Genomic DNA, 25,746 nt, shown 5'->3' on the forward strand with positions numbered 1-25,746 from the left:
TGGTAGTTCGTACATGATCAACGCTTTACATTCTATTCAGGTGCTCAACCTCTGCATCAATATCCAACTCTGGATAGTCTAAGGATGTCTTAGGGCGTTCCAACCGCGGCGTCCTCCGCCGTCGTGGGGGATGCTTCCTTTCCCAAATGTCTCTGTAGACTTTCTTAATTGGAATAGCATCTCCCGGGTCTACTCGAACTCTGTTTTCGGAGGTTGGTAAGATAGGGAGCGGACACTTGGTATCGGCGTCCTCGGGGTCTGCAAGAAGGAAGGATATCAAGGCTGATTGCTGGGCATCGAGAAGCTGACAGATACGGAACGTGACTCTTGCGCGGGTACATTGAAAGTATACGTTGGGCTCATCGTCACCCGTCCATGCTTGTGAACGGTCAAAGAGTGCTATCCCGCCTAGGATACGATTCTCGGCCCAATATCCAACTATGTCATCGACACCGTTTGGGTATCGGTCATGAGCAGTGAATTGAGTTGCAATGAACATTGTCGGCTTCGGTGGAAACCGGCAAAAATCATCGGGAGGTCGCTCCCACTTGATGGTAGACTCAACATCATGGCCGGCGGTTGTAGCAGGGTCGTGGACTTTCTCTAGCTGTGATAGTTGAACACCAATTTCGTGTAGAGCGCATGCAGTCATCTCAATCAGTCGTAGCTGAAAGGAACGAGAGGAAGGGTTCGCCTTTTGATACGCATTCAACTTCTGTACGATGTTAGCAAATAGAACAAGTGATTGAGAGTTGCTGGGAGCATACCTCCAGATCAACCATCACATCAGCCATAGAGAACTGTGCACGGAAACCTTTCGCCTTCTCTAACGTTCCTTCGCAGAGCGTTTTGTGATTGATTATAGGATGAAAAGGTTCATATGTGGCCGAGTATCGGTCCCAGACAACATCAGCGGTTGGAAGACCGTCGATAATCTGGGCGAAGGTCACAAGCGCTGTATCAGTATTAAGAACATTGCGGAGGGCTACCGACAAAGAATCATAATGATACCCCTCAAGTCGGTCGAGTCCAACAGATCCTGGAGATTTCATTTTGAAGTGGTCTGTATGGTCGCAAATGAGCACAAATGGGCGCTGAAAAAGGATGATGGAGGAGAGTTCCATTGAGTCAAGCAATTCCTAGAGCGCGTGGCTGCCTGTAACATGTGTGGGTGGGGCCGAGTCTCAAGGCTCTCTTTTGGTCTGACGAACAGAAACTGACTACCATACTTACCCATCTAGACCAAGACAGACAAGGACCGAATTGCAACAGTTGCCGGGGCTTGAGTTCATGCATCGGCGGGAAACAGGAGCGGATCCCTGATAAGTCGCTCCATATCTTCTGTCTTGATGTGGATAGAAACATCAACCCCATTATCCGTCCAGTACTTCCCCAAAGGGCCTGATGCTTCTTTTATCAGTACATTTCCATCGATTTCCGGAACTACACCCTCAGCATAACGACACATGGATCCAAACCCAAAGTCAACGCCATATATCCCTGCTCGTGCCCAAGTCGTCACCAAGATATGCCGCCTACCCAAGAATGCTTGCCATATTCGTTGAGGAGACTTTTCAAACGCTAGGCTGTGCAGATGGGCGGCCATGTTGGAAGGTTCAGAGATCGTTTTGAGTGTGTTGCGGACTTGAGCCGCTACCTGAGTTATGCTAGATGGGTTGGCAACTTCGCAAGCAGGGAGTTTGATGTTCATCATAACGACTGGAGACCCGAGGAAATCTTCTTTGAGTTGAAAGGACGAGCGAACGCCGTAAACTAGATCGTAGTGAATTGGATCTGTGTCGTTTTCGAGACCGCGAGCGCGAGCGATGCAGGACCAAATGTGAGATAGTATTGCATCGTGCTGACTTAGCTTCTTTGGCGAATTTTCGTTCGACCTTTTCCAAAGACGCACCACCTGCTCTTGACTGAAGTGAACAACGTAGTTTGAAACGGGCTCGGAAACATTCCACTCGGCCCATGGCATTGGTTTGCCGGCAGGCTCAAGGTCTTGTTTGTCAAACGGCGAGCGGATCTTGAAAGGCCAAGGAGGCATCGAGTCTGGATGCCACCAGTCAAATCTATGCATTGGTAAAGCTTTTGCTCGCTGTATGATATCTAGTTCTGGTTCGTCGGCATCGATGTCTCCAGCCGCTTGGTTGTCGATAAGAGCAGGATTGAACACAGGCGTTGGAGCAGGAAGAGTATAACCAAAACCTTCACGGCTTTCTTGCGCCCAATGCTTGATAAAGGTTATAAGAGTCGTGGCGTCTGCCAGAGGATGGGCTCCATTGAGAGCAAGGGCAAAACCGCCGCAGGACAATTCGGTGATTTGAATGGCGAGTAGAGGCAGCAATTGTCTATTCTCGTCCTTTGATACGTCCTTTAGTGGCTGGGCAATGGCGACAGGGGCCATGAACCTTTGAAAGACACTGGAGTCGCATTTCCAGAAAGGCTGCTTTGAAGTCCTATCTGCGGGATATAAAGACTCAAGCGTAGCATCGCACTTAGCACGAACAAACTCCACGCCAGGATCGTCATCAGTTCCATAATGCGCATAAAGACGTCCGAACCGTCGAGCATGAGGCGGAAACGACTTTGCTTCTAGTGGGACGGTGCCATCTGTTGATTTCACAGCCTTCAGATGGCCGCCCCATTGCGGATAGAATCGAAGAGTCCGGGCTAGGGATTCCCGTAGATGGTAAGCTAAGTTGAAGTCATTGCGAGTGGGGGTTTCATAGAGCCATATGGCACTGGCGTTGGAGAAGTTGGCTGTTGTGCTGTCGAGGAGAGATAAAGGAATGGCTTGTTCCTGAGAGGTAGTAATGTTGAGGCGGTGGGATTCGACGACTGATATGTTGATGGGGGCCATGACTGAGTTTGGCGGTGTCACAAATTGTGCTGAACACATGAGTTTCAGTGTAATCACTGGAACAAGCAGGTATAAATATTTCGCAGTTCAGTGTTACCTTCGCGATCCACCCTGTCTAATCGGGGGTGTTCCGTTTTGGGATGATGAAATATGAATCATTTCGGCGAGCCTAATTAAGCAACTGGGTCGGATTGGCGAGCTAATCCAAAAGTCCTGAATAACCAGTCGTGCATCTCACAAATATGGTCTATGGCGTTTTCTATAGTCGTTATCGCGTGCCACAATCTATCGCAACTTCCGACCTTATCTCGACAGCCAGGAAAGAAGATTTCGAATAGAATGAACAGTCGCAACGTCGTGTTCTCGAAACACCCCATCCAATGTCGCACCTGAATGATCCTCAATCTTGCAAACCTTTCCCTTAGGACTCTCATTTGGTGATGACCGCCAATGCTTCAAATCGGCGACGTTGTCGCATTCGTCTTTTGGGTCGAGCAACACTGGGTTCCAACCTGCGCTGGCTGATCCAAGTACATCTTTCGAATAATCATCACCGACATACACCTTCTGCCATTTACTAGTCTCGCCTTCAGATTCACTCAAGGTCTTTCCGCTACGAGCGCTAATGATCTGGGCGAGCATGTGTTCTGCTGCGCTGAAGATGCGCTTATCTGGCTTCTCAACACCAACGTCGTACGACATACAATGGAAGTCAATGTTGTAACTCTTGTCGTTTAGCTCATTGGGAGCAGAATCGGTGCCGTATCTCAATGGGCTCACTGCAAGTCCTAAAGATGAGAGAATGCTGGGAATGCGATCATCCGAATTTGTGATGACACCAATCACAAGACTGTCGAAATTCCGAGGTGGATTCTGCTTCAACTTCTTGAAGGCCTCAACAAGACCCGATTCTGTCTCATAGCCCTCCTTTGAGGCAAATCGATGTAGCAGCCTCGGAGCTAGATCATTTGGCAGAGGTGTGTCATCTTTTGCTAAAGACGTGAATGTATTTTGAATAACCTGAGTGATGTTAGCCAGGTTGCTGGGCAAAGTTGTCATATACAAACATTGGTCCACCAACTAGTCGCTCCCAAACCCGTCTCTTTTCCATAATTAGGATTCTTCTTGGACTCCTGTTTGAAGGACGATTTAAAGGCAGTTTGTAGCTCATCGTTGTTGAAGTTGGTGAAACCGCATTGGCGAGCAACGTCCGCGTATTGCTGAGCAACTGGACGAACAGGTCTGATTAGAGTTCCGAATGCATCGAAGCATAAGAGAAGGTTTCGTTTTGACATGATTGGCTAGATCGTAAGAATTTCTATTGAAGGGAAAGGATCAAGTTACAGGTTCAAGAATGGCATCGTTTTTGGCTCCACCAGATGATTACGTCATCTGGGAACGCCGTTGATCATGGGAGCTGGATGGAACACAACATTCGAACCGGATATTATGAGAATAACAATATCGTATATGATCATAGTTAGCGCGCAGCAGTTCGGTATCAATAGAGCTCAGCAATCTTTCTACATAATTTTCAAAATATGTGGCATGTCAGAGCTGTCACCAGTTGGGTATTTCACAATTGCAAGTTGGGAATCAGTATGCCTGAATCTCTTTAACTATTTATGGGGGACTCTGAGTTTAAGATCTAGCTGTTTATCCATGTACTTATCCAGCAGTCAAGAAGTTCCGGACCTATCCATGTCCAAGTTCAACATCCTAAACTCCTTGTGCCGTGCTTGCGCATTTGTCTTGTGACTTCTTTAAGTCTAGCCTAGACTCCGTTACCGATAATAAAAGGAAGATGGGGATGTGTTGCTTTCCTATGCCGTTTACATACGAGGCTGGATCAGGTACTGGCGCATGCCCGAGTTGGGAGCCTTGCCCAGAGTCTTGATGTTCAGGTCCTGACCCTTGGTGATCTCATGGATCTCGGCCTCTCCACGCTTCCAAGAGGGAAACATGGTATAAACCGTGCCCTTCTGAATGAAGAAGTCCGCATAGCGGTGACAAATCATATCGTGCTGAGCGACTACTTTGAAGTAGTGCATGGAGTTGTCGAGCTTGGATTCATAGGTCCAAGCGATGCGAGGGTTGGCATCGATATCGGCGTGGTTCTGAATACCTTGAAGGTAGGAAGTGAAGAATGCATCGTATGCCTTGGTTTGGTACGCAGCATGAGTGGACGAGGCTTCAGTGCCGGAGGGACCATCCTGGCCGACGATCAACTTTGAGTGGGGAGATCCAGAGAGATGCTTCGAGAACTCATTGCATCGGTCAACACACATCTGGTCTGGAGCATTGAAGAAGATTGAACCGAGCGACAAGAAGATGCGTGGGTTGGGGAGAGTAGCGAAGTACTTGTCACCCTGGATGAAGTTACCCCACAAGCCAATGCAGGTGATTTGAGGGAAGTCGGCGGCGGACTTGTTGACGTGGTTGGTCAGAGACTCCTTACAGAGATCCAGAGCGATGTAGATGCAAGGCTTGCCCTGCTCGATGAAAGCCTGGACATAGGGAACGAACTTTCGGGAGTTAGCGGCTCCAAGGTCGATGATTACAGCACCGGTAGCTGGCATGTCTTTAACCACGTCGGAAGCAGTAGACTTGATGATGTTGAGCTCATCTGTCGTCTGGTACGAGGTGTCGGCAATCTGGCACCAATGGTGCATGCCGGTAGTGTATGCAACCTCCTTTGGGAAGTAGCCCTCTCCCTTGAAGGCGCTGGGTAGCTGAGAGTCAAAAGTGGTATCGAGAGTCGATCCACCGATGTCGATGATCTCCTTGTGAGCTGGAGCCCAAGACTTGGTGTACAGAGGAGACATGTCTTAGGATGTCAGATGGGATGAAAGTTTCGTTCAGTGTTTTGAGAAGGAAGGTATTCTGTAGAGGAAAGATGAAGGGTTCTTCTGATCAAGGGTATTGTTGATAGAAGGTTAGGTGAAGGATGGGATGGTTGACTGTTGTGGTGAGGAAAGCAAGAAGTCTAAGTTCCTGGAGATGAGATAGGAATTTATACGAAAGAATTTCTAAAGAATTTCAGGAATATTCAGAGGCTGTTCTGCACTTGTTCTTCTATTCTGCCAGTGCCAGAGGTTTTGCGGCCGCATTGCCAATGGTTACCGTGGTGTTCGAGCCGTTTGTCCAGAGACAGTGGAGGTGAAGCCTCTGACACTTGCAGCTAGGTCCCGCATCAGTACTGACACTGCCGTAATAGCTTTTGTTGTTCAATGGATTGTTAATAATGTGGCTTAGAAGTTTTTTTTGGGAGTGTCTGGGACTTTGAGAAAAGCGAGATGTGCATTGCTTGCGAACACTATAACTCTCTGTGATATCAGAAGTACCAAATCTATACTTGCGTAACATAACACTTTGCGAATCAATGTCTATTGCTTAAGCTATTCAGTACAGTAGCAAAAGTTCAAGACTAAGCCTTGTTGTCTCCCAAGCCCCTGAACTAAGTCTCATCGCGATACTGGATGGAACCCGTACATCGTTTATCCCGCCAGGTCTGTATAAACACGTAGACTTGTAAAAACACGAAAGAAGGATTGCGAGAATTTGATCAAAATTATCTTACTCAATGTAAGGTTGGAATATCACAGCAAGCTGTCTAGCTGTCTAGGAGGGCTGACCAAAGCCCCAACTCAAGAGAATCCCCTCAGAGAGCAAGAAAACGCCAGACTTTAATTTAGGATTATCAAGGCAAACTCAAAAAAAAGTATCATAAACATAACAATCGACCAATAATAATTTACCTAGGTATCTTTGTCCTTGAGTGTCAAGGTTCTGAATTTTCTTTCTTCCCCTAGAGAACCAGCCATGGAGAAGGCACTTCATTACGAAGATTTCTACGTATTAGATGGAAATAGAAAATACCCAACATTGTTCAAAATGGTTCTCGGTCGATTATCAGTGGTAGTCAAAGAAAAGGTCATTGGCTCGGCAGACGTATATCACAGTGTTCAATCATAGACCTGCGAAGTTCGACAGGCTTATGAGAATACGAAAGGCTTCTGGAAAGACTGGATAAAAATAAATTATTGACGAACTGGCTAATGCCCATCCCCTTTCAAATCTAGCCGTTGTTCAGTGTTCTTGGCTTTAAGCTGTCTTGACCCGGCCAAATGTCCAATATTCGTTGCAGGGTAGATGCACTCAGATGGATGTCTTGACATAGCGGAAAATTGTCAAAGTCAAAATACGAATAATATGCGAGATCTACGGATGGGGGGCCCTGAATTACACGGTCGCATCGATCGTGGCGATCATCCGATCGACGTTAGCATTGGGCGGCCTCTGGACAAAACTGGTTTTGAAAGACGATGACTTCGTTGAAAGACTGTGATAGAACCTTAACAGAGGCTCACCCAAAACTTAATCGTGACTGTTAAGATCTTACTACAAACTGTGCCGCCACTTGCGAAATACTCGTCACCAGAAATGCTGGACGTGTGGCTGGGTTCACCATCAGGAAGCTCACGCCACAGGGTCTCACGACAGGATCAATGTGCTATTAAGTCATGGAGAAGTCATTGCGCGTTAGTGGCAGCTCCCAAGAGGTGATCAGCGGTGGCTGAGGGGTTCCAAGTTGCGACCAGGTTAAATGACCTCATCACCCTTCGTCATATGCAACGTCTATCCTTCAATAAGCCTGATTGACATTTGAACCGTTATCTCGCCGTTTCACTCAGTTTAATTCTGTCTGTGAAACCTTCAGTAATTACTCACGACTACAGTTGTTCATCTTCACACAATGTCGATACAGGATGATCACCCCTTTGGCAAAGACAAAGAGAAGCGCTCAAAATGGAAGATCTTTAGCTCCTCAAAAGACAAGGAGAAGGACAAGGACAAAGACAAGCGCAAAAGCCAGGAACTTCAAATTCCAGAAACAGCAGAGACTTCAAACGATTCAACATATGGAAGCAGTGAACCAAACAACTCATTGACAACAGAAGGCGATCTGAGCAACACAAAGAGTAACAGCGGATTGAGTCCAGGGAAGACCCCAGACACTGCGACGCCTACTCCAAACCTCAACCCAAATTCAGGGCCAGACTCTTACATCAGCCCGACGATCAAAAGAGAGACGGTGACCAATCCAAATACTGGACAGACAATCACCACTACAACGACGACTACAACTACTACCACGACCGTCACGAACTCCAATGGCACGACCCAAACAATTGAGGAACCTCGTCCTGTTATGGAGCTACCAACCGTCAGCAACCAAGACGTCACACCATCCCCGCATCCACCGCCTGTAGCACAACCCGAGCCCGTACAACACATAACGCCCACGCCTGTTGAACCATCCCCAATTACCCCAACAGCACGTCGCAAGAGTCTAGAGACTCCAGGCCGACGCCTAATTCCGCCTCGCGACCCGATTCCCTCTCAGATTTCCAGCTCAGATAACAATTCACCCGCAATTCCAGAGCGAAACGCCCGGCGCTCGGCGGAGTTCGTTCCAGCGCCTTTACAAGTTGGCCAGGGCGCTTTTCCACCCCCGCCTCCGCCTGGAGATAAGCCTTCTACTGTGAATTATTCCCGACCTGCTAATAAATCGACAATTGCGAATTTGAAGTCCGCCGCCGCTGGTATTCATGTAAGCCCCCTTCAGTTGAGCTATCTCAATTGATACTGACGAAAGCTACAGGGCGCCGGTGAAACTCTTCGCGGAACACTAAACTCCAGCGTCGACAAACACTTCGGCGGCAACCCCCAAGCAATTGAGAAGAACCAAGCAGCCATCGACGCAGGCCGCTACGAGATCGACAACCGCACATTCTACCACCCAAACGAATACCGTCTAACACGACCAGAAGGCTCCGGTCCATCGTCCGACAGGCCGCCAATTCCCGATGCTCAATTCGACGACCCGCCGTTCAACATGGGAAACACAACAGGGAGTCCTGCGGTGACGGATAACGAGAGGGAGAAGAGAAATAGCAGATTGGGAAGTTTCTTTGGTAAGAGTGGAGGACGGTCGGCATCGCAACCTGGTGCTGATGCGACGCCCAGGGCTGAAAGGGGGAAGTTGAGAAAGAGGAGCAGTTCGGGGCCGGGGACGCCGAAGTTGAGTGTCGTGGGGGAATAATAGTAACGTGCTACGGGAGTTTTATCGTATATCTAGGTTAATGCCACATTACGTACTCACCACGTTGACATTGATGGCTGACCTTCTGTAATGCTCACACGACTTGACGTTTTGACCTATCCATGGTGTTGAAGTATTCTGAAGTCAAGGCACGAAAGTCCATAGCGCCAAAGTTCATTATTGGTATCTGAAGATATTAAAGAGATCTAAAAACCTTGAATGTCCGACTAGTTTGAAACATAATGAGCGACATATTCAACTTCCATATGGTTTCCAATTCCATCCTTGGTGCTGGAGTTAGGAACACCAGGCTATAATCTTGTCAGTCAACATCTTACGACTTCGGATTTTTCAACTTACCCAATCTCCACCAACGGCAACGTTGAAGATGACAAACATGGGACTATGGCAAAGGGTCTTCCAAACTGTAGCATTGCCAACTTGAGCGCCTGTAACGCGATGAAAGACCGTTCCATCGAGATACCAGGTAATAGACTGAGATCTCAGATTGCTGCTTCGTCGATCAAACTGGACCCGCCAGACATGAAACTTGCTATCAGGAAGTGGAACATTCGACGCAATACCATTGGGCTCACTGCAGATTCCGCCAGGTGCTTTATCACAGTGAACAGCACCGTAGCCAATCTTCTGCCCGTTGACATTCTCCATGATATCAACCTCTCCGCAAGCAGGCCACTCAACCCCCTTTCGGATCGCATCACCAAGGAGCCAAAACGCTGGCCAGATCCCCTGCTTACTCCTCGCAGAGTTACCTCCAAGACGCAAACTCGCTTCAACTCGAGTGATCTTTCCAAGCTTGGGCGTGAGGGTATACGTGCTCTCAATACGACCGGACGTCCATTTTTTCGTTTTGCTGGACAGCTGGGGAATCAGCTGCAGCGTGTTCTTGCCAGATAGTCGAAGAACACTTGTGCTTTTGACATAGGCTTGGACTTCATTGTTGTAGTTCTTTACGCGCTCGATGATGTTCCATGTACTTGTGCTGGGGAGTGTGTTGGCTTGGCCTTCGAAGCCTTGCTGCCAGACGCGCGTGTAGCCGCTGTAGGTGGGTGGTTGTGTTGCCACTGCGATAGCGAACAGACACGTGAAGACGGTAAGGATCCAAGGAGAGAACATGGTGAAGAAATTTTAAAGATAATAATAAGGGGAAGATAAGGAAAGGAATGCTGCGGTGTTGCCGCGCAAAGGGGAAAGGGGAGATAGTGCAAAGCGCACTTTAAGGAGAGTCGTCACAAGTTGGTGAGAGTGAAATACCGTGAACACCATCTTTTTCCAGGGAAATCCCCTTGAATATATAGATTCCCCATCTCCTTTAAGCTTACGAATGCCATGTCGGTCTAGAATGCTAGACGCCGTTCTGATAACAATAGCTTGGTGTCTGGAACATGTCTAACGCTGGTTTCAATCCTTAGATCCAACGTGGGCTAACCCGGAACAGTGAAGCTAAGCCAAACGCAGCGCATTTCTCAACGCCACCATCTTCAATAGTCTCGTTTCTTTGATTGAAATATTGAAAATTTGTGGAATTGTGGCTTGAAGGACGTGGGCTACTATGGAATTAAGCTTCGGTCCCTGATTCCAGGGCAAAAAAAAGGTTAATGGATCTGGATAAGCGCTGCTGCGCATGCAAGGAACGCGTCACTCCATTGGATTCATGGGAATGGTCGAGGAATTGGATGGGAGTCTGGGCTTCTGAGAGAGGGTTAAGAATGAAGGGATGGGGCCTAGAGATGCCCCACAACTTTGAGATAACCTTCGTGGTATTGGAAGAACTCTGAACGTGGAATACTCCAAACTATACGTCTTGTAAAGAAAGGAAGGTTGTGCCTCGTCTCTCCTTGCTGACAGCAGTCGTCGCCCCGAACACGCACATAACATGACGCGCCTCCATCCTATCCCTTCAGGTGGTAGGCATTCTCGTCAGATCCGCCAAAACAGCAGTTCTGACAAGAGTGAAGAAGCCTTTCATGAGTACAAGGTAATAAAAGACGCCGACCATGGGGATCAGTAAGGGGACTATACCCCAGAGCAATATCGGAGCCGTCGCCATCCGCATCATCAGAATCCCGAACAATGCCCAAAAACCAGGACCGATCATTTGTTTTTCTGAAAACTTTTGCAGAGGGATATCTCCCACGTACGGGCCAACTTCGTAACTCATCACCATAAAGCAAAAGGCGAAACTCGTGAAGAGAAGCATAGTGTCAAAGCCGAGAATTAGCGTGACACCAACGTGGAATATGTTACCAACTCTGATCAAGATGTAGAAAGATATCGCGTTGATGACGATGGAGAGGACGAGGAACACGACCATTAAGCGGTCGAGACTTTTGGCTGACTCGTTGTCGACATGTTTTGTGATGCGATCTTTGCATTCCTGTTCCAAGGTCTCATCCCAGGCCCAGGGTTCACAGTGCTTGAAATTATCGATGTCTTGGATAACAGCTTCAGTCAGGTTGATCGATCCGGGGAAATGGCCCACGCAGGTCTTTTTCGTCGTCCCATTGAGCCTACATACGCCTTGAAACTCTGGATTAGCGACTGGCTGATGTAGATAGTGAACAACGCTCGACCGAGCTGGTGATGCGTGCGTAGAGTGGTCGTTTACCAGAAACCGCGAACTGGTACACGTCCGGTATGACATCTTCCATCACGACCGCGCATTTTGGTCCCTAAACAAGATCGATCGTTTCATGTTTCCAGTTGACGAGGCTGTATTGGGGGGCTGTCGGCGAATCGCCTGCTGACAGAAAGCATACTTCGAGGGCGAAAATGACTAGGTCAAGATGATAAGCAGGGAGTGCGATGGGGAGATGAGAGAAGTGCCCTCACCGATATTCATGGTCATGACTATATAACGGGCTGCCATTGTAACGAATGTGAGAAATGCACTGTGGTCAAATAATGCAATGCCGTATTTGCGTTGGTGTAGAAAGAGGCAATTGTTGCTTTGGTGGAAGTTGTCAATGGCGGATAATCCTGAAAGTTTGCGGTAAGAAACGAGAAAGTCTCTTGCCGACGGCGCATGAAAGAGCCACCAGCAGTGCAGTTACCGTATTGGCTGCAATCTAATTATGCGGATCCTAAATGGTAGAAAAGACTTAGGTAACTTAGCATACCTAAGTTTAGGATATCTTTACTAAGTTTAGGATACCTTTTGCTGAGTTTATTTTGATAACCTTTATTAATGATTCGTATTTTCTTGCTCTCTGAGGCCTGGAGAGGTGTCAGATAGTCTAGACATGCAAGAAACTTCCTTGGTGATTAAGACTGGTTTTACTGGACGTTTCAAAGCGATATCGATAGTTTCATCCTGGTAGCAGAGTTACAAGCGGCTTCAAACTTTAGTATATATCAAGCTGTCATCCTATTCTAATTCGCTAAATCATATTTTTGCTAGTCATAAATCCAACTCTCCATAAGGTTGAGCTACCTGCGATAGAGCAGGCCACTTGTACAGCTTATGCTCCGTATCCTGAGCAGCCTGCTGGAAGTACTGCATAACATCATTCCACAGACTATCAGCGTTCTCCTGCTTGCTCAAATCAACAGGCTCCAAGTTATTGGCAATCTGGGAGATTTGGATTCCAGCTGCAGCAAGTCTCTTAAGAACATCGTCGTGGTCATATCTTTGCTCCATTGTTCCAGGAATCGAGACCTTCTTGAGCGTCTCGACGAATCTGGGCTCTTGGGCACTTGCACGGCCGATACCCACGCCATCAATGATCTGAAGGGAATCAGCCATCGCCTTGACGCTCTTGAAACCTCCGGTGGAAAAGATCTTTATATCGCCCTTCAGAACCTTGACGATCTCCTCGGCCTGGACAAGGAAGTAGTTCTCTCGCTTCCGGTTCTCTTCCCGCTCGTGAGCAAAGGCAAACTTCTCGTAGTTGCCTCCCGAAAGCTCAATAAAGTCAACCTCGGCGTTCTCGAGAGCGACGGCAAAGGCCTTGACATCTTCGATATCAATACCACCAGGGGTATACTCGATGGAGTTGGCCTTGATACCAACGATGAAGTTGGGGCTCACGCGACGCTTGATCTCAGCGAAGACCTCAAGGACAATGCGCATTCGGTTCTCGCGGCTACCGCCGTACTCATCGGTTCGCTTGTTGGTGCGAGGAGAAAGGAACTGGGCCAGGAGATAACCGTGAGCGCCGTGGAGCTCAATGCCGTCGAAACCAGCCTTTTCAAGGAACTCAGCGGCGTGGGCGAAACCGTTGATGATGTTAGCGATGTCCTCCTTGGTAGCAGGTCGAGGAGCAGCGAAACTCCTTCCAGATAGACCAGAGTTGACGAGCTGGACGTCTGAGGCACTAATGGGATTGGGGTTAACCCAGTCCTCGACCTGACGACCAGCATGAGAAACCTGAGCGACCAAAAGACTGCCGTTCTTTTTGGCCTCGGTGGCCATCTCCTTGAAGCCGTCAAAGCGACGACCCTCAAATGGCTCATTGGCGGGGATGACGAGGTTGCCGGGTGCTTCGAGGTTGATGCCGTCAATGATAACGTTGCTAGTTAGGATAGTGCCCCAGCCTCCAGCACCCCAGTTTCTGTATAGGGTGATGAGTTCTGGTGTAGGATATCCTCGAGCAGAGACGTCTTCGGCGTCCCATGTAGCGAGCTTCTCAGACATGGCTGCCTTGAGGAAGCGATTGGGTGCTTGTCGCTTAGCAAAAACATAGTCAAGAGGTTGCAGTAGAGGCGCAGGGTCAACGACCTCGTTTCCGTATCTTGCAGGTGCCATCTTGAAGTATTAATTACAAGCAGTGTAAACAATTGGTGTAGTTCTTAAGAAAGCAGGGCCTTTGGACGCGGCGCGAGAAGTCTTTATATAAACTCTATAAAATTCTATAGAAATCGCGCGCTATAACAAAAAAGAACAGACCACTCCGCAAGATCGTGACGAGGTTACAGCAAAAAGTCCACAAGTGGAGTTGGCGATGGGGCCTTTGCCTCGGTACACGAATCGTTTAGTCCTAATCTGCCGGGTGAGTTACTCAGCGGAGTATATGAGCCGTGCCCATCGAACATTCCGTGACGTTTTCAATAACGTTATGAGGCGCACGGTTAATTCCGTTTGTATTTATAAGCTAGACAAAGCGTGTTGCTTTCAAAGGTTGTTGGTTGTTGGTTGTTGCTCGAAGCTTTTATTGGTCATATTTAGAGCAACGTGGATCGGTTGTTGGTCCAGGGTTGACATGTCTGATTTTCTGATACCTCGAGGCCTTTTGATTCGAAATTGTCACATTGTTCTTATAAATGTTCGTATAGAAGGTCTATGCGTCGGGGCAATTGTTGCACCGAACAAGGCACGGCCCCGCAGGCATTGATGCAATGGCAAAGATTGCCACCAACATCCACTTCACCGCTTCGAATTAAGTTCGAGGCGGTTGCTGATCTACTATGCATTAAATAGGTAGCATGGCATAACAACGTGATGCTGTAGAATTAATGCAATAAGAAGAACCCGTTAGAGGAGGACTGGATAGAGTTACATGATATCAACCAAGCCCCAGAATCCTTTGCTCAATTGGATCGAAATAGATGCTATCGTCGTCTGCTTCATGATTCTTAATAATCTTTGTACCCTAGACTGAGCTTGCCTCCCAAAGGCTCTCAATTATTGGGTGATTTACAAGCTCATGACTGAATTCTTCATGGAGAGGCATCGTCCTGTGAAGCATTGTATGCTGCATTTAGGTGTCGGAAACTTGGCTATGCTTTCATTTTCAAAACCAGAGTCCTTTTTGAGAGGATAGTTAATATCATAAGATATACCGACAGCAATCTCCACCGCCTACACAAGAGCTCACAACAAAAGAAAATTCAGGACCTTGACCCCAAGCAATAAAATTATTTAGGTAAATCTAGCCTAAGTTTAGAGGGCTCTTTCCTAAATTTATTTCGGCATCCTCTTTTCAAGTCTTGAGTTTACCAATGCAACTCGATCTTCTCGCCGACGATCTTCGCATTAAACCACTCGACAATCTCAATATTGTCTCGGACAATCTTTGCGTCCCGAAGGACATCACTTCGAATCAAGGCTTCAGCCGCCCACCAAAGTCCAGCAGAAGCAAGATTGCGCGCGATGCACTGTCGCGAGCCAGCTCCGAAGTAGAAGCTGTCACGCAACATCTCTTGAGACGGATTCAACCATCGCTCTGGCATGAACTGACGTGGTTCTGGAAAGACTTCAGGGTTATGGTGTAGCATGAATGCGCCGGCGCCGACGCTGGTACCAGCTGGAATGTCGGGTAGACCGGGAACCTGCATTCCACCAGGAGGGACAATACGTGGGAAGCGAGTTGGGTTAGCCATGGAGAGACGTAGACTTTCTTTGACGACACCTGTGAGATACGGCAGGGACTGGGCGTCAAGTTCAGTATTTTCGATAACTTCCTTGTGAACGCGGTCGTATCTTGAAGGATGGTTAGCTCTCCTCTGGAAGGAAACGGGGCATATGACTTACTTCTCGGGATGCTGAGCCAAGTTCCAGCAAAGTATCGCCATTGTCGTCCCAGCAGCGTCGGTACCAGCAAACATGACATCGACAACCTGAGCGATAGCCTCCTCGCGCGAGATACCCGCAGCCAACAAGCGGCCTTGGAATGTCTCTGGTTCGACGTCCTTTTCTTCCACGACGCTTCTATCAACCACCCGAGTAGCATACTGTTGTATCATATCAGTACTCTGAGCGACGAGAAGCTTCTTCCTGTCAAGCTTCGCAGACCAATCGTCGACAAAATCATAGAACCACCCTGGTAGGTAGAAGAAGCGACCCCCAGCAACGAAGTTATTGATGAACTCGGTGACACGGAGGCGACCATTACTGATGCCGTTGAAGCATTCACCAAATAGGTACACGGTCACTGTATCTAAAGCGAGAGCGCGAGACAGGTTGAGGACATCAACTGGGGCACCGTCCGCTTCATCCTTCCTGCGTTGCATCTCAGCCACAAAAGCATCGAGAACCTTGTCAACGTCCGGTTTGCCCTTTGCGATTCGTTGATGGGCGAACATGGGCGCAACGGCTTTCGCCCTCGGTGCCCGATGAGCCGGGTCCAGAGCCGAGAAGATGGTCTCAAAGCCATTGACGTCGTAATTACGGTAGATAGGACTTTTCATGTAGCCGCCGTTCTTGATGTAGATGAGGCTGAGAGCCGCGCCATCAGATACGTCGACTTCATTGGGGGCGATTCTCACAACCGGGCCATATTTCTTGTGAAGCCTGTCGATGACGCGGCATTCGACTCCGGTCCAGGTGAGCCACCAGAGCCAAATGGGGGTGAAACGGGCGACGAGAGGGCCCGGGATGTCACCGAGGGGGTCATTGTACAGCTGCCAGATAAAGGCAGTCAGAAGCGCCACTGTGATAGCCGCGCTGACGGGTAGGGGGCTTGCGAGGCCTTGGATATAATTAGAAGTGTCGACAGCCATGATGTTTGAAAGCTGGAGGAGATTTGCGGGCAGAGAGGAAACGGCGAGTCCGAAGTGAAATGAACAAGGGGTCAAGTCAGCTAATAACGGTTGCAAGGCAGAGTTGAGGCTTGAAGCGGGGTGGGTTGGTGACGCCCGGCTTTGGTGTGTATGAGGTGAGTGGCATTCAATGTACCTACAGGCATTTTCAATGTTGCGACTCTGCCCAATAAGCGTCTATGACAGTCTGTTGTGCTGCAACTCAGTATCATGGCTTGAAAAGAGTAAGAGGCAACGTGTAGGTAGTCGCGTGCACAGGGAGAGGCAAGGGGATGCAATACAACTTTGGACCTTTATCATAGGTGACAAAAAGCCATAGGTAAATTAAGGTGAATTTAGTATATATCTAGAGGATCTCAGATTAAGCATTTTTAATACCTTAATTTAACGTCAGAAGTCTATTTGCACCCCGGGGAGAGGTTCAGACCATCTATCAATTGGGTTCAAGCAATTGAATGCCAAATCATCAATCGTGATCTTCAGGCAAAGATATTGTCCCCGCCTACCATCGACACAAGACATGCCTTTTTACTCCTTGCTTTCTCCTCAGCCTGATTCTGTACATCTGAGAAAGTACTCTGTAAGGCAGCCCACCGCGCATATGCAAGTGCACACCGGTCATGCCACTGTCAGACCAATAACATCTAAGCTAGCCTTCCACTGTAACATGAAATCCGCAGTCGTACCGAAACGTCTCATATGAGAACATGTGCACGCCCGTAAGCCTGGGCGGCCACCAACTTACGACTACCCTGTGTAATACTTGGCAGAAGGTGCCTGTAATACAGGCACTCACTCCTGCTGCGATGACACCTGTACACCTGAGGCTCACTGTAAGGTAGCCATGCTCTGAACATCTAATTCTCCTCCCCACCTCAATATCCACAATCTCTACACCTACATCCCATTGTCGCTTTCGTTTTAGCCGCTTCTCACGTTGCAGCAAAATTCCAATCTGCCTTGCATGCATCCACACACAATCCGACACTATGAGTTTTGGTTTCTCCGTGGGTGATATGCTTCACCTGATTGAGCTGGCCCAGAAGACTCGGCGATCATTCATCGATGCACCAGCTCAATTCAGACAAATATCCGAAGAGTATCACAGCCGTCGGACCCTATCCGTGGAGAGTATTTGACTGACACAAAAAACAGAGTTAGAACACTGTCAAATGTCTTGCGCGACCTTGAAGACGTTATCCCCGAGCGTGCGCTGCCAGAGGCTCTATCCGAGTCCCTTAGGGACCATGTCGACGTGTGCACCCGCTTACTGGAGGAGATACAAGCCGTGTTACTCAAGTACCACGCTCTGGACGGCAAAAATGGCAAAGCACGAAAAATATGGAAGAGAATTCGCTGGGAACCGGATGATATTAAAGATATGCGACAGCGATTAACCTCAAATATTGTCTTGTTGAGCACCATCAACGATACACTGAATGGGTACGTGCCTCATTTTATCCCAGAAGGAGGCAAGCTGACACACCCCGTAGCCACTCTCTTGTCAAGGTACAGGAGGGTATTGATCGGCTTCAGGACTTCAACGAAGACCAAGAGTTCACAACTATCACGACATGGCTCTCGTCGCTACAAAATGCAGCGCAGCATAACGATGTATTGACCAGACGCCACTCCGGCACTGGGAAGTGGTTCCTCACTTCTCAGCAATATGTGCAATGGCGAGAGTCAACTCGTGGCACGCTTTTCTGCCCTGGTCTTCCAGGCGGAGGCAAAACCGTCATTGCTGCATCTATCATAGACGACTTACTGCATAGGTTTGACCCAGAGGACAGAGTCGGTGTCGCGTTCGTATACTGCAGCTACAAGCGTCAACATGAGCAGAGTGTCGAAGCTTGTATGGCCAGTCTGCTCAAACAGCTTGTCCAGCAATTACCCAAGATGCCCCCGAATATACGCAGTTTGTATTGCCGGCACAAGAACAACCAGACAAGGCCGTCTTTGGACGAGATTGTTCAAGCACTTCAAGCCGTTATTGACTCTCGTGAACAGGTCTACTTGGTAGTAGATGCTCTCGACGAGTACTCCAAGACAGCTGGTGACTTGACCAACTTCTTGAACGGAATCTTCCAGCTGCAGTCAGAGCGTAATGTTAACATTTTAGCGACATCGCGACCAAATATTGCGGGCACCAGGCGTTACTTCAATAATGGCATGGAGTTGGAGATCAGCGCCCGGGAGGAGGACGTGCGTCAGGTGTTGGAGAATGCAATGCCTGGGATGCCGAGTTGTATCTCGAGCAAGCCACCTCTTCAGAAGCAGGTTGTGGAAGGTATTGTCAAAGCTGTCGATGGAATGTAAGTTCGTACCCTTCGGTCCCTGGGCTAGCCTTCCATGCTTACCAACCAGGTTCCTACTCGCACGGCTTCATCTTGATTCGCTGCGCGATAAGCTGCGCCGAAAAGAAGTCCTCAAAGCACTTGAGAATCTTCCTACGGGAGCTGAGGCTCTCAATATTGCATACACAGAAGCCATTGAGCGCATCGACTCGCAACGACCGGGCTGTCGTGACCTAGCCAAGTCGGTCCTTACGTGGATCAGCATTGCTCGCAGACCTCTGACCACGTCGGAACTCAGACATGCGCTGGCTATCGAGCCTGACGAGACCGAACTTGACGAGTGCAATCTTCCAGAGCTTGAAGACATGCTGTCTTTTTGCGAAGGGCTTGTTGTTGTCGATGAGAAAAGCAACATCATCAGTCTCGTACACTATACGACCCAAGAATACCTCGACCAAGTGAGGCATAAGTGGCTTCCAGATTCCCACAAAGAAGTTGCTCTTAGTTCTCTTGCGTACCTGTCATATGATGACTTTGCCGCGGGTGCCTGCGAGAGCGACAGTGCTTTTGAGCATCGTTTGCATAAGCATGTCCTACTAGACTACTGTGCCAAGAACTGGGGGGACCATGTGCGCGACGCTATTGATGAGGAAGTCAATGAAGCAGCTCTTGAGTTTCTCGAAGACGATCAGAGAATCGCTAGTGCGGTTCAGGTGCGAATGGTTGCAGGCTACCATTTCCAAGGCTACAGTGCCAAGGTGCCCGTGAAAATTGGTGCTGTTCATATTGCGGCACAATTTGGGCTCACCAGGATTGTATCTCAATTGCTTGACGGTGGCGCAGAGGCAGATGTCAAGGATGACTTTGGCAGGACACCGCTGTCATACGCTGCCGAATATGGCCACAAAGATACCGTGGAGCTGCTGATGAAGCACGCAGACACGGATACAGACTCTATGGATGAGCAAGGTCGCACGCCGTTATCATGGGCTGCAGGGAGCGGACATGTCAATGTACTCAAGGCCCTGCTCAATTGCCCAACTGTCAATGTCAACTCGAAAGACTCTCACTCTCAATCACCACTCTCATGGGCTGCACGTATGGGTGCTGCGAATGTAGTGAGATATCTTATCACGAGAAAGGAAGTAGACAAAGAGTCGCGCGACAGAAGTGGGCAGACTCCGTTATCCTGGGCCGCCTACAAAGGGCACCTGGAGATCACAACGATGCTGGCGGAGTCACCCGGGGTTGACATCGACTCAAAGGATGACTTTAGTCAAACACCTCTCTCGTGGGCTGCTCACAACGGACATATTGGTGTTGTTGCTTATTTATTGAGTACTTCCCGCGTCAGCGCAGATACACCAGACGCGGACAATCGCACGCCACTGTCATGGGCGGCACACAATGGCCACGCGCCCGTAGTCAGATTGCTGGCCTCGCGATCGGACGTCAATTCCGACAAGAGAGACGACAGCGGACAGAGTCCACTTTCATGGGCGGCACGTGAGGGCCACATTGACGTGGTCGAGTTTCTCATGACTCTTGATGACGTCCAGATCCATGCCGCAGATCGACGTGGAAATACGGCGTTGAAGTGGGCGGCGTGGAATGGGTATGCAGACATCGTGCTGGCCTTGGAGGCGAAGAGACAACGGGGAGGTGCCGCAAGACGAATATCGCTATTGAAGACCGAGTTTGAGACTACAGCGGAGCATATAGAGGACATGTCAGCGCCTCATGTCCAGAGGACAGTGTGAAGTAGCTGGGGTGCGATGTTGATAAAATGATTGGGATTTATATATGACACTTGCCCTGGACCAGTTTTACGGATTTAGGTTATCACGATTTAACGACATAATGAGCGTTTATATTGATGATAGGAGAAATAGAAGGCTTTCCATCAATCCTGCGAGCCTCCATCAAGATGTCTGATGTCTAACTCGTCCACGTCAGCACTCACGGCTTTCCCGTCGTACACAAACTCAGCCATGATCTTCCCAGTCCCTGGGCCATTCTGTATTCCCCAACAACTGTGACCCGACGCAATCCACAGTCCCTTCACTGCCGTATTACCCAAAATGGGACCGGGAACATCACCTTCGACATTGGGTAAGTAGCAAGCCTGTCGCGACAGTACCTCACTGTTCCCAAGCTCATCAGAAATGGCACCTACATGCGCGAGAATATTATCGCACGTCTCTTCATCTGGTAGCACCGCCTCAGCCGTCTCTGGTATGTTGAAAGACGCTATGTCATCGGTATCGCCTGCTGCCCAGACCGTGTTGTTGGGTCGGGTGAAGATCTCGGCTGTGACGTGCTTCGCGCGACGGACGCCAGATGTGGCGAGAGAGATTTCAGTGAAGAGCATGTAGCCTGAAAGTGGCCGCGGTCGTGTAGGGCGCATTATGACTGAGTGCTGGCGCAGACCGACAATTGGCGCTGCTGGGAGGAGACTTCGCGTCCACGGCCCAGCGCAGAGGACGATATCTGTCGCTGGGACAGTAACGCTTGCGCTGTCGTCTTTTGGGACGTAAATCACTGACTTGGCGGCCCCGTTGACGGTATCAATGCTCGTCGCGCGGCCCAAGATAACATTGGCGCCTTTCTCAATCGCCAACTTCGCCATGGTCGTGGTGAATTCGTAGGGAATCACCTGCGCTGTGTTCTCTGGCGTGCCCGTGGACCGATAGCTATGCACATTCTCAACATGTAGCCAGTCCAAGTCCGCTGGCACCGTCGGAATGACCATATTTCCCCTAGCGCCCGCATCCGAACCCGAAGCCAGCCCAGAACGCGTCCGGCCCCGAGCCCCGAGTCTAGCGCTGTGGATCCGCCGATAGCCCCATTTCTCCGCTCCGGCGTGGTGGGCCGCGAGGTCGGCGTGGAGCTGGAAGCTGAGAGGGACGATGCAACTGGGGTATGCTAGGTAGTAAGAGTCGGTATAAGTCAAATCTGCCTTGCCATTCGGAGGTTTAGGAGACTCACCCCACAGCGCTATCAGACCCCCGGCTTTGCCTGACGCAGCGGATGCGATGCTTGATGATTCGAGAATTGTAATTTGATCTCTTTGGGGATTGTAGGCTGGGTGTCGGGTTAAGTAGTAGGCTGTGCAGCACCCGATCACGCCGCCTCCTACAGATCTTGTTAGCCCTTGGTGTTTTGCATACCTACTGAAGGTGAAGATGGGCTACCGATAATGACGATATTACGAGGGTGATGATCTGAAGACATTTGCACAGAAATTGACTGTATTTGCTTCGCAGCAGTTCGTGCGAGATCTGATATCGTCGTGCAACAGCTTTAATACCAGATGAATTGAGGATTCTCTATTCTCCTCTTCAGCCGCAATGAACTGCACCATTGAGATCTAAGCTTGGCGACAAAGCCGTGAGTGCCACCACCTCCCAGCCATGTACTGCACATGTCCCAGAACGGAGGTGTGCACCCAACCCTACAGGGCTGGCCACCTCGCCTCCGGAGGGGTGCATTCACTGCTTATGTCCTCCAGAATCGTTGATCCTCCACTCTCGACCCATCCCTTGCGCCAGATGGTGTGACTTTTGGGTCTGCCTTGCAGTTATGGCACTCGGTCAGACCGAGAGGATGTCGCTCGCGACCGGGAAATGGCGAGATGGTTCGGGGCACACGTTGTTCTGAGACCGCCGTAAGCAAGCTGGATGGTCGACTTGCATTGCGGGCGGAAGAGCTGGGGATCGGCGATCTCGAGCTAGCTGAGGCTCTGCCCAGGCAGAGTGTGCCAGGACCTTCCATTGTCTACGCAGAGTCTTGATCCCTTTTTGGAAGCTTCATCATAGTCAAGTATCGTTGGTTACTACAGTCCGATCACGTCCGAGGCCTGGTTCTAGATGCCATAGACACGAAAGCATAATCATCTGTATTTAATGTTTGGTGTTCCCTAAGAACCGTCTAGTCACCTCCTGACCACTCTTACTGCCTGGCCTTGTACATCTCCTTTAGTGTAGTTCGGATTTGTATAAGGAGGTCATCCACCTGTTCCATGTTCCCAACAGTAATCCTCAAGCTTCCAGAACAGCCAATCTGCTTGCTACGATCCCGCACAAGAATAGGTCCTCTAGTAGCCAAGGAATCCTTGAGAGCTGTTGCAGTGGCATTATCTGGTACACCACTCTGGTCCGCAGGCTTGTCAAGAAACTGGGCCAGTACAAAGTTTGTATGAAAGTCACCAAGAAATCTGCCGAAGCCGGGAATCTTGGGAAGCTCTTGCAAGAGTCGATCTCGTTGCTGAACCATCATGGTTCGATTCTCTTCCATGACACAGAGTCCATCTGGGGAGAGTGCAGCACTAGCTAGAGCTACTGTTGGCGCAGACATGTTGTACGGTCCACGAACATTGTTCATCAGACGAGCAATTTGAGGCTGAGAGTAAGATATGCCCAGTCGAATTGCTGCCAAGCCAAAAGCTTTGCTCATGGTGTGCGCAACGATGAGGTTGTGCCAAGTGTTCACCTCAGTGACAAAACTAGACCCTTCCGGTGCGAAGTCAATGTACGCTTCGTCAACGACAACGACACCATTCCATGTCGGATGCTCCAGGACCTTGACGATATCAGATCGTTCGAGAAGGTTACCAGCTGGATTTCCAGGCGAGCAGATGAATACCACCTTGATCGTAGGGTCTGCTGATAGAACCTCGTTGATGGCATCAGGCCTCAATGTAAAGCCATTGTCAACGTCAAGATTGACCTTCACGATGCCCACGTCGTTGACATGAGCACTGACTTCGTACATGCCATAAGTAGGGGGGCAAATGAGAATCTTGTCTTTGCCGGGAGTACAAAAGACGCGGATGATGATGTCGATGGACTCATCGCCTCCCACAGTGAGGCAGACGTTCTGTACAGTCAGAGGTTTCGCGCCTTCAACTTGGCGAAAGTCGCAGAACTTCTGCCTCAGCTGCATCGAATGGCTTGTATGATTGTCAGATTATGATTTGAGTATCGTGGTTGACACTTACGCGTCGGGATAGCGATGCAACTGTAACCCTTTCGGGTCGACAGTTGGCTGCTCACTGCCAGCAGCCTTGTTTGCGCCCGTCGGGTTGAGAGTGGCAAACTCTCCCTTGCTTCCGTTGGATTTTGAGCCAGATCTATTGAAATCAATGCTCGGTCCAAATGCATTCTCGTTGGCATCAAGAAGAGTGATGTCTGCACCAGGCGGATAATCGCTACAATTGTTTAGTACCTTTCAGTGAAATGAGATATCAGGGGGTCAAATACTCTCTCTCACTGGTGTAGGGCTCCAAAGCGAGAATGTTGGGCCGCGCACACTTTGTGATGTCAAATGGGCTGTTTCCTCGCATCTTGGGAGTGAGTGTGTGACCTTTTCGGAATATGATGGGCAGTAAAAGTATAGAATCACTTGTGAGCGAAGGAGCGGGTATGTAGTAACCCAAAGCCTTAAGGGGAGTTGGCCAGGTACAGAAATCAGGCTCTGGCTTCTTACCGCATACTGGCGCCCAGGCCAGATCTGTAAGAAGTGGCGTATTGGTGACACACAGGTGATTGACACTTTGTGCAGGTCGGAAGTCGGGGCTGAAAGACGGCGTCGCAATACAGTGCTACTTCATTCTGCCTTATGAAAGGACCAGAGGTAGGCTGTATGCGCTGTGGTATTACAATCTCAGAGCATAGACCTCTGCGCGACTGTCCAGAAGTACCCCGAGAGCGTGGTTTCAAAAAAAAAAGTAACTAGGTAGTACTTTAAAAGCAAGTGACATTTGGTTCGTTTTTCTGGTCCCTCTGATTGAAAGCGTCAAGTCTGTCTGCTCACCGATGCTAGGGGATGAGCCGCCATCTACAACGCATAATACACCGCTAGACTCGAGAGAAAAGATTGACCTCATTTCTTCCGCAGAGCCTCATCTCCCTGGCGTACCCAATCGTACGGGACCTTGACTTCTCATGCTATACCCTGTTCATTGTTACAAGCCGTGTTATGCATGTTTCTGGCTGCAGCCGGTGTGATAGAGACAATGTATTGCTGTGGCACATCTAACATGAGCTGACCAATACCATTGCTGGAGAACGGATCAGGCTCGGAATGTCTTGTATGGCAAAGTGAGGGGAAGCGATGGTGTGCAACCATTTTATGCTGTACTACCCCAGCCTTTAGATAAATCCTGGATAACAAGGCATAATGTGGCTGGGTGATTTAGGTAAAACCAGGAAGTCGAACTTGTATTGGTCTCTGGGATCGCTTTTATGTGCTGAGCCAAGCCAGAACCTCGGGACCCCCAACTAAGGCATGATGACTGCAGTATATGACTGATAATTTCTATGGTCTTATCTTTGGGCCCATCATGTGATTCCTCACGTTACTCAACATGATTTGCAGGTAAAGTTAAGGTTTGCTGTACAACATATCCGAAGAGCAACGATGCATCAAGGTTGAATCGACAGCGCGTCAATAATAGACTTGATTAATATTTCAATCAAAATCTCATTCAAAAGATTGAAGTGAAATATAGCTTTATTGTGAGATGGGAAAATAGCGCTTCTTCAGAGTTTGTTGGGCATTCAAACCCAGGCAAGACTCCTAAACGCGAGAATAATAATATGTTTTATGGTTCTTTTTGCGATAAATCCCACATTCCGAAAATACTACGGACTTTGGACAGTGACCAGTAGCCTTTTGGCATGGAGCCACGTTAGACCTTGATACTACAACCACCTCCTCTAAGCTCAAGGTTGAATGGCATATCAAGCTTCAGGCTATATCAAAGCAGCTGCGGAGCCTTCACTTCTTCCTGAGGGTGAACTCTATAGCAAGAGTTTTAGTGTTGAAATGACTTTTTCCGAGCCGTATTTATAAGGCCTATTCATCTTCTTTCCAGACAATCCGACGTGACTCTTCATCACACAGATTGCGCCCTTGAGTCTTCCACCATGCCACCACGTATTCCTACAAGTCTGAGAACCCTTGTAGCCACT

General features: G+C 49.0%; 10 protein-coding genes across 10 annotated transcripts; 2 read left to right on the forward strand and 8 right to left on the reverse strand.

The window, feature by feature from the left end:
• Positions 1-25: 25 nt before the first annotated feature.
• FSUBG_1023 (uncharacterized protein) lies at positions 26-1,052 on the reverse strand (the record flags this gene model as incomplete). The annotated part of the gene is made up of 2 exons (XM_036674786.1): positions 26-715; positions 768-1,052. The coding sequence occupies 2 exons, from the start codon at positions 1,050-1,052 to the stop codon at positions 26-28; spliced, it is 975 nt and encodes a 324-aa protein (XP_036543609.1).
• A 236-nt stretch (positions 1,053-1,288) lies between these two features.
• Positions 1,289-4,164, reverse strand: FSUBG_1024 (hydroxycinnamoyl-CoA shikimate quinate hydroxycinnamoyltransferase; the record flags this gene model as incomplete). The annotated part of the gene is made up of 3 exons (XM_036674797.1): positions 1,289-2,898; positions 3,259-3,889; positions 3,937-4,164. 3 exons carry the CDS (start codon positions 4,162-4,164, stop codon positions 1,289-1,291), a joined length of 2,469 nt encoding a protein of 822 aa, XP_036543610.1.
• A 537-nt stretch (positions 4,165-4,701) lies between these two features.
• On the reverse strand, positions 4,702-5,694 carry FSUBG_1025 (4-dimethylallyltryptophan n-methyltransferase; the record flags this gene model as incomplete). Its single annotated transcript, XM_036674808.1, has 1 exon — positions 4,702-5,694. One exon carries the CDS (start codon positions 5,692-5,694, stop codon positions 4,702-4,704), a length of 993 nt encoding a protein of 330 aa, XP_036543611.1.
• A 1,931-nt stretch (positions 5,695-7,625) lies between these two features.
• Positions 7,626-8,975, forward strand: FSUBG_1026 (uncharacterized protein; the record flags this gene model as incomplete). The annotated part of the gene is made up of 2 exons (XM_036674819.1): positions 7,626-8,483; positions 8,535-8,975. The coding sequence occupies 2 exons, from the start codon at positions 7,626-7,628 to the stop codon at positions 8,973-8,975; spliced, it is 1,299 nt and encodes a 432-aa protein (XP_036543612.1).
• Positions 8,976-9,202: 227 nt separating this feature from the next.
• FSUBG_1027 (endo-1 3(4)-beta-glucanase) lies at positions 9,203-10,112 on the reverse strand (the record flags this gene model as incomplete). The annotated part of the gene is made up of 2 exons (XM_036674830.1): positions 9,203-9,286; positions 9,336-10,112. The coding sequence occupies 2 exons, from the start codon at positions 10,110-10,112 to the stop codon at positions 9,203-9,205; spliced, it is 861 nt and encodes a 286-aa protein (XP_036543613.1).
• A 2,284-nt stretch (positions 10,113-12,396) lies between these two features.
• Positions 12,397-13,743, reverse strand: FSUBG_1028 (NADH oxidase; the record flags this gene model as incomplete). The annotated part of the gene is made up of 1 exon (XM_036674841.1): positions 12,397-13,743. The coding sequence occupies one exon, from the start codon at positions 13,741-13,743 to the stop codon at positions 12,397-12,399; it is 1,347 nt and encodes a 448-aa protein (XP_036543614.1).
• A 1,187-nt stretch (positions 13,744-14,930) lies between these two features.
• FSUBG_1029 (cytochrome P450 monooxygenase) lies at positions 14,931-16,436 on the reverse strand (the record flags this gene model as incomplete). Its single annotated transcript, XM_036674852.1, has 2 exons — positions 14,931-15,417; positions 15,469-16,436. 2 exons carry the CDS (start codon positions 16,434-16,436, stop codon positions 14,931-14,933), a joined length of 1,455 nt encoding a protein of 484 aa, XP_036543615.1.
• A 1,028-nt stretch (positions 16,437-17,464) lies between these two features.
• On the forward strand, positions 17,465-20,532 carry FSUBG_1030 (ankyrin protein; the record flags this gene model as incomplete). Its single annotated transcript, XM_036674864.1, has 4 exons — positions 17,465-17,574; positions 17,631-17,918; positions 17,969-18,790; positions 18,843-20,532. 4 exons carry the CDS (start codon positions 17,465-17,467, stop codon positions 20,530-20,532), a joined length of 2,910 nt encoding a protein of 969 aa, XP_036543616.1.
• A 143-nt stretch (positions 20,533-20,675) lies between these two features.
• On the reverse strand, positions 20,676-22,006 carry FSUBG_1031 (fad NAD binding oxidoreductase; the record flags this gene model as incomplete). The annotated part of the gene is made up of 2 exons (XM_036674875.1): positions 20,676-21,856; positions 21,943-22,006. The coding sequence occupies 2 exons, from the start codon at positions 22,004-22,006 to the stop codon at positions 20,676-20,678; spliced, it is 1,245 nt and encodes a 414-aa protein (XP_036543617.1).
• A 717-nt stretch (positions 22,007-22,723) lies between these two features.
• FSUBG_1032 (histidinol-phosphate aminotransferase) lies at positions 22,724-24,116 on the reverse strand (the record flags this gene model as incomplete). The annotated part of the gene is made up of 3 exons (XM_036674886.1): positions 22,724-23,723; positions 23,772-23,981; positions 24,034-24,116. 3 exons carry the CDS (start codon positions 24,114-24,116, stop codon positions 22,724-22,726), a joined length of 1,293 nt encoding a protein of 430 aa, XP_036543618.1.
• Between the last annotated feature and the right edge of the window lie 1,630 nt (positions 24,117-25,746).

This window comes from Fusarium subglutinans (genome assembly GCF_013396075.1).
Source record: "Fusarium subglutinans strain NRRL 66333 chromosome Unknown NRRL66333_c0000004, whole genome shotgun sequence".
In the NCBI taxonomy this organism is placed as follows: domain Eukaryota; kingdom Fungi; phylum Ascomycota; class Sordariomycetes; order Hypocreales; family Nectriaceae; genus Fusarium; species Fusarium subglutinans.